This window comes from Loxodonta africana, chromosome 8 (assembly GCF_030014295.1).
Source record: "Loxodonta africana isolate mLoxAfr1 chromosome 8, mLoxAfr1.hap2, whole genome shotgun sequence".
NCBI classification, from domain to species: Eukaryota; Metazoa; Chordata; class Mammalia; order Proboscidea; family Elephantidae; genus Loxodonta; species Loxodonta africana.
This window is the reverse complement of record NC_087349.1, coordinates 5,737,589-5,745,471: the sequence shown is the minus strand read 5'-3', so window position 1 is coordinate 5,745,471 and position 7,883 is coordinate 5,737,589. Positions and strand designations below refer to the sequence as shown.

At 41.6% G+C, this 7,883-nt stretch overlaps 1 protein-coding gene across 1 annotated transcript; it reads left to right on the top strand.

The window, feature by feature from the left end:
- The first annotated feature begins 1,626 nt into the window (after positions 1–1,626).
- LOC100667161 (olfactory receptor-like protein OLF3) lies at positions 1,627–3,720 on the top strand. The gene has a single exon (XM_003420583.3). The coding sequence runs from the start codon at positions 1,707–1,709 to the stop codon at positions 2,658–2,660; it is 954 nt and encodes a 317-aa protein (XP_003420631.2). The 5' UTR covers positions 1,627–1,706; the 3' UTR covers positions 2,661–3,720.
- Positions 3,721–7,883: the final 4,163 nt, after the last annotated feature.

Here is a 7,883-nt window from a genome sequence, read left to right as displayed (position 1 = left end):
TGTTTTTTTGATGGCTCAGGGTTTGAATCTGAACTTCTGCTTTGAAGCATGTAGATGCTTTCTCAGGATGATCGTGGCTAAAGGTGAGAAAGTGAGGGGTGGTGGTGGAGCTATCATGCTAGGGCAGAAAAGGAGGAACTGTTGAAAATGGGATGAGCTATTGAGGTGGACACCAGGAAGAGGATTCATAGGAAATAGTTGTAACCATTTGAACCATATTTGTAATGACATTTCTGGAAACAGTTATTTTATTTGGTCCTTCATCAGGAATGAGACTTAAAGAATGGGTAGTCTCTATTCATCAGCTCAGATGCCCCAGCCTGACCTCTGTGTGGGTTCCGGGATGAGCCGAGAAGCTCTATTTCAGCTCCCAACCCCACCTGCCTCCTGTATCTCTTACCCTAGTTTTTGTTCACGGCAATAAAAGTGAAGTTAGTCAGTAGGCAGGCATGGCATCATAATAAGTTCTACAAAGTTTTTTTTTGTTTGTTTGTTAATGTTAACTCTTTCTGTTTAATGTCCAAAACTGATGCTATAACATTTTAGCTCTGCTTTTTTGAGAAAGCACTTGCTGAGTGAGAAAAAAAGCAAAAAGGAAATTCCATTGCAATGTGCTCTACATGAATTCATGTCTCTTTGCTATCTTGGGCAATGAAGAAGGGTCCTTAAACATTTCCTTTCTCTTCTTTTCTTGTATCTTGAAAGCCTATATAACTATATTTTTATTTCAACCTATGGAAAAAGAGTAGATTCTTGGCAGCAGTAAGTTGGAAGAAGAAATAAAAGAAAACACACAGGATACAATTACCAATCCCCTACATTGTCCCACTAAAGACTTAAGGATCAAAAGGCTATCGAAAAGACCAATGGTCCCCCAAATCCTGAAAGTGTTCAAGCCTAACCCCAAGTCCTCAGATCTATTAAAAATTGCCTCAAATTTTATTGATGTCTGAATTTTGGAGAGGAAAGTACTTTTGCTACTTTATTTACCCCAGTTTAGAGGTCCTGTCACTAGTATTACCTATGCTACCATTACTACCAATAACCATTTATAAAGTACTTACCCCACAAGTTACCTATAGGAGCTCAAAGGTAATTAGGGGTAATGTAATATCATCTTGTATAATATAACCTTAAATCATTTTACATATAAGAGTTTGTGTTTCTATCCCCAAATCATATAGATGACAAGGAAAATCTGTTTCAAACCTAAGCTCTCTATTCCAGATCTTTCCATTAGACCTTTGCCTCTTCCCAAACTTTTCCTTTTGTAATGAATGTGTGAGTTTCATTATGCTGGGTCTAAGTCTACACATTAAGGTAGTTCTTTAACTTTCCAAACACACTTTCCTTCATTCTTTATCATTTCACCTGTCATTGTCACCTACCATCCTATGCTTTCCCTGGAATTTCAGCTAAGTTGGTAAATATGTACAACTTCTAAGAATTTATTTATTATTGGCAGGTTTCAACTGAGCCTCCCAGAGACCACACCAGGTCCTTACAAAGCCACTGGGCTGTCTCTCTGGTGCAGAGTAGATGTAATGCATATTCGGACCAGGCATATCATCTGGGCATCATGAATGTCTGAACCACCAGGCAAAGGCTGGCTAGACATACACAACATGTTTTTTCATGGTTCTCTGATTCAACAGCTTCAGTTATTTCTTACTTTCTCTGCAGGTGAATAATCTTCATGTTTTTTCATGGGAACAAATAACCAGACGTGGGTGAGTGAATTTATTCTCCTCGGCCTGTCCAGTGACTGGGGCACTCAGGTGTCACTCTTTGTCCTGTTCTTGGTCATGTACCTGGTAACCGTGCTGGGTAACTTTCTCATTGTTCTTCTGATAAGATTGGACAGCCGACTCCACACACCCATGTATTTCTTCCTCACCAACCTCTCCCTTGTGGATGTCTCTTATGCCACGAGCATAGTCCCTCAGCTATTGGTGCATTTTCTTACGGAACATAAAGTAATCACCTACCTGAGCTGTGCAGCCCAGCTATTTTTCTCCCTGGCCTTGGGAGGAATTGAGTTTGTTCTACTGGCCGTGATGGCATATGACCGCTATGTGGCTGTGTGTGACCCCTTGAGATACTCAGCCATCATGCATGGAAGGCTGTGTGCTAGGCTGGCCATCTCATCCTGGGTCAGTGGCTCCATCAACTCTCTCTTGCAGACTGCCATAACCTTTCAGCTTCCCAGATGTCCAAACAAGCTTATTGATCACATATCTTGTGAACTCCTAGCTGTGGTCAGGCTGGCTTGTGTGGACACATCCTCCAATGAGGTTGCAATCATGTTTTCCAGCATGGTCCTGCTGATGACACCATTCTGCCTGGTTCTCTTGTCCTACATCCGGATCATTTCCACCATATTAAAGATGCAGTCCACAGAGGGAAGGAGGAAAGCCTTCCACACATGTGCTTCTCATCTCACAGTGGTTGCCCTGTGCTACGGAATGGCCATTTTCACTTACATTCAGCCTCACTCTAGCCCCTCAGCTCTCCAGGAGAAGGTGATTTCGCTCTTCTACGCCATTTTAACACCCATGCTGAACCCCATGATTTATAGTCTGAGGAATAAGGATGTGAAGGGGGCTTGGCAGAAGCTCTCAGGACAAATCTCTGGGTTAACATCAAAACTGGCAACTTGATGAATCATGAGCATCACCTAGAGAAAAGAGCTTTCCCTCTGTGTTCCCCACCCAAGTCAGATATGACAAGTAGAGAGTGCATCACCCTGGAAACCATGAGGGAGGTGATGGAGCATGTACTGGTGATGTCAGGTAGGAGGCTGAGTTGTTGTGCTGATATGAAGAGTGTGTGAGTTTTTTTTTGTTTTTTAATGTCAGAGCATCAAGTTCTATGAAGCTAAACACTACTGTATTAGCTCTTCCTTTCCTTACTCAAGTATTGAAATGAAAAAAAACTGTTTAATTGTTTTGATTTGTGACATTAGCTGTAACCCTGGACTTATTCATGGGTCTTACTTTGGAACACTAGTTTATATTCATCCACAGTTTGAAAAAAAGACTGTGTTTCCATTGGGAATAGAATGCATTTTCACATGTGAATGCTCGCTAAAAATAATGATGGTGTCGGCAGTCACAGCCAGTTACTGTGTGAGTCGCTGTTCTGGGCTAATACGAGAAGAGTGTTGTGACTGACGCTGATTAAAGTGTTTTTGTGCGGGACCTAGTACATATGGATATGATGTCGTTGTCTGAGTGGTGGAGTTAATGCAGTGGGGGATCATCAACTATAGCTCTTGTTTTACCATGATAATGACACAATCAAGGGTTCTTTGTACCCAGTGGCTTTTTTGGTAAAAAAAAAAAAAAGCAAAATTTCAGCACTGCTAAATAGTATAGAGTTTGAGAGAAATTTACTGTATACATGAGAGGTACCATCTAGGTTATGAAAGCTGTCCAATCTCTGAAAAATCAGTAGTCTCTTTCTCTGAAACTTTAGAAACAAGCAAACACATAAAGTATGAGATAAATGTAAAAATACCAATGACATATTTCATTTGTAAAAAAGACACATGCCTTGGTCAAAGCCAATGGAAGGTAATACAGCTTTAATGTAAAGCTTTGGGAATCAGAATAAGTCATTCAGTTGTGCACATATTACCCTCAAATCTCTATATTAAGAACCTTCTAACACCTTCTAAAACCCTCCTTTCTCACCTCCTTCTTGTCCCCCAACGTCTTAGTCATCTAGTACTGCTATAACAGAAATGTCACAAGCGGTTGACTTTAACAAAGAGAAATTTATTCTCTCACAATCTAGTAGGCTATAAGACCAAATTCACGGTGTCAGCTCAAGGAGGAGGCTTTTTCTGTTGGTTCTGGAGAAAGGTCTGTGTCATCAATCTTCACTTGGTCTGGGAGCAACTCAGTACAGGAACCTCAGGTCCAAAGGACACACTCTGCTCCTGGCACTGCTTTCTTGGTGCTATGAAGTCCCCATGTCTCTCTGCTCACTTCTCTCTTTTATATCTCAAAAGACATTGCCTTCAGACACTATTTAATCTTGTAGATCTCATCAATATAATGGCCACTAACCCATCTCATTACATCATAGTGGTAGGATTTTCAACACACAGGGAAATCACATCAGATGACAAAATGGTAGACAATCAAACAATGCTGGGAATCCTGACTTAGCCAACTTGACAGATATTTTGGGGGGACGCAATTCAATCCATGGCACCCAATCTGCACCCCACCCCCACACACAAAACAAGATTCTGTTGAGATGGTCCATGCTGGGAATGGACCTTAATTCCGATGAAACCTAAATAAGGTAAAAGAGGGGAGAGAAATGATGGAACAATTGATAGGCAAGAGAAAGGAGGAAAAACGATATGATAATAGCCCATCTTCTCACTCCATTAAACACAGTGCCGTCGAGTCAATTCCGATTCATAGCGACCCTATAGGACAGAGTAGAACTGCCACATAGAGTTTCCAAGGAGCGCCTGGCGGATTTGAACTGCCGACCCTTTGGTTAGCAAAGGAGTTTCAAAAGAAGTCCTCCTTTCTTCCCTCTGTCTCTTCTTTCAGTTGGTTGATTTGTAGTTCTTTTATTTGTTATCCATCAGAGCATCAGAGGATTCTAAGTTTGAGGCTTATGTAAGCCAAACCCCATTTGACAGTCAAATTTTACCTTTAAAACTGTCTTAGTTATCTAGTGCTGCTAAAGCACAAGTGGGTGGATTTAAGGAACAGAAATTTATTTTTAACAGAAGGTGAAAAGTCCGAATTCAGGGTGTTGGGTCTAGGGGATGGCTTTCTCTCTTTTATGGCTCTAGAGGAAGGTCCTTGTTTCTTTTCAGCTTCTGCTTCTCACCTATCTTCGTATGGTTTGGCATCTATCTTCCCCCACTTCTGCTTGATTAATTCTTGCTTAATCTGCATGTTTATACCTCAAAAAACATTGATTTAAGACACAACCTGCACTAACACGGACTCATTAACATAACAAAGAAAACTGATTTCCAAATGGGATCATAACCACAGGTCTAAGCATTAGGCTTTACAACACATATTTTTGGGGGAGAAAATCAATGCGTAACAGTTTACTAAGTTTCTGTTGGTGCTAATTCAAGAAATATCAAGGGAGTTTCTGCTATGTGTGTCAGTGAAAACAAGTGGTTCTGGGACACAACAGCTAGTAAGAGGCAGTCCCGGCTATCAAGGATGTGATTGTACAGCGAGGCACACAGACAATGATGCATTTACAATGCAGTGTGTGGTCCGTATTCCAGTGAAAGTAAGACCAGGATGTTACAATGAAGCAGTTATAATGCAGTGTGGTAGATGCCACCATGAGAGTAAGTAAGACCAGGGGGATATAGGAGCCCATTGGAGTGATGGCCAAAGACTTCCTTTATGAAGGGACCCTGATGTTGAGACCTGAAAGGTGAGAACCAGTTATCCCCAAGATGAACTATACAATCAAAGAACAACCCATGCAAAGGAGCAGAGGTCCAAGAGAGCATAGACATGCCAGAGTGGCTGGGGTCCACAATGCAGGGCAGAGGAGGGGAGGTGGTGAGGATGACACAGGGGTCACACTACGGATCGTATTGAGTGCCAAATCACATTTAAATCCTGAAAGCAACAAAGGGGTATTAAAAGATTTTTAAACAGGGAAGTGACTTGATACAATTTTCATTTTGAAATATCACTCTGGTAATTGAATGTTGCTGTTGTTAGGTGCTGTCAAGTCGGTTCTGACCCATAGTGACCCTATGCACAACAGAACGAAACAGTGCCCAGTCCTGAGCCATCCTTACAATCGTTGTTATGCTTAAGCTCATTGTTGCAGCCACTGTGTCAATCCACCTTGTTGAAGGTCTTCCTCTTTTCCGCTGACCCTGTACTCTGCCAAGCATGATGTCTTTCTCCAGGGACTGATCCCTCCTGACAAAATGTCCAATGTATGTAAGATGCAGTCTGGCCATCCTTGCCTCTAAGGAGCATTCTGGCCGCACTTCCTCCAAGACAGATTTGATCGTTCTTTTGGCAGTCCCTGGTATATTCACTATTCTTCGCCAACACCACAATTCAAAGGCATCAATTCTTCTTTGGTCTTCCTCATTCATTTTCCAGCTTTCACATGCATGTGATGTGATGTGATTGAAAATACCATGGATTGGGTCAGGCGCACCTTAGTCTTCAAGGTGACATCTTTGCTCTTCGACACTTTAAAGAGGTCCTTTGCAGCAGATTTACCCAATGCAATGTGTCTTTTGATTTCTTGACTACTGCTTCCGTGGCTGTTGATTGTGGATCCAAGTAAAATGAAATCCTTGACAACTTCAATCTTTTCTCCGTTTATCATGATGTTCCTCGTTGGTCCAGTTGTGAGGATTTTTGTTTTCTTTATGTTGAGGTGCAATCCATACTGAAGGCTGTGGTCTTTGATCTTCACTAGTAAGTGCTTCAAGTCCTCTTCACTTTCAGCAAGCAAGGTTGTGTCATCTGCATAATGCAGGCTGTTAATGAGTCTTCCTCCAATCCTGATGCCCCGTTCTTCTTCATATAGTCCAGCTTCTCGGATTATTTGCTCAGCATACAGATTGAATAGATATGGTGAAAGAATACAACCCTGACGCACACCTTTCCTGACTTTAAACCACTCAGTATCCCCTTGTTCTGTCCGAACAACTGCCTCTTGATCTATGTAAAGATTCCTCATGAGCACAATTAAGTGTTCTGGAATTCCCGTTCTTCACAATGTTATCCATAGTTTGTTACGATCCATGCAGTAGAATGCCTTTGCATAGTCAATAAAACACAGGTAAACATCCTTCTGGTATTCTCTGCTTTCAGCCAGGATCTATCTGACATCGGCAATGATATCCCTGGTTCCACGTCCTCTTCTGAAACCAGCCTGAATTTCTGGCAGTTCCTTGTCAATATACTGCTGCAGCCGTTTTTGAATGGTCTTCAGCAAAATTTTGCTTGCCTGTGATGTTAATGGTATTGTTCTATAATTTCCACATTCGGTTGGATCACCTTTCTTGGGAATACGCATAAATATGGATCTCTTCCAGACAGTTGGCCAGGAAGCTGTCTTCCATATTTCTTGGCATAGACGAGTGAGCACCTCCAGCGCTGCATCTGTTTCTTGAAACATCTCAGTTGATATTCCATCAGTTCCTGGAGCCTTGTTTTTTGCCAATGCCTTCAGAGCAGCTTGGAGTTCTTCCTTCAGTACCATTGGTTCCTGATCATATGCCACCTCTTGAAATGCTTGAACATCGACTAATTCTTTTTGGTATAATGACTCTGTGTATCCTTTCCATCTTATTTTGATGCTTCCTGCGTCGTTTAATATTTTTCCCATGGAATCCTTCACTATTGCAGCTCGAGGCTTGAGAAACGCCGAGTGTGTTCTTCCATTTTGGCTTTCCATCTCCAGCTCTTTGCAGATGTCATTATAATACTTTACTTTGTCTTCTCGAGAGGCCCTTTGAAATCTTCTGTTCAGTTCTTTTACTTCATCAATTCTTCCTTTTGCTTTAGCTGCTTGATGTTTGAGAGCAAGTTTCAGAGTTTCCTCTGACATCCATTTTGGTCTTTTCTTTCTTTCCTGTCTTTTCAATGACTTCTTGCTTTCTTCATGGCTGATGTCCTTGATGTCATTCCACAACTCGTCTGGTCTTCAGTCACTGGTTTTCAATGTGTCAAATCTATTCTTCAGATGGTCTCTAAATTCAGGTGGGATATACTCAAGGTCATATTTTGGCTCTCGTGGACTTGCTCTGATTTTCTTCAGTTTCAGCTTGAACTTACATATGAGCAATTGGTGGTCTGCTCCACAGTCGGCCCCTGGCCTTGTTCTGAATGATGATATTGAGCTTT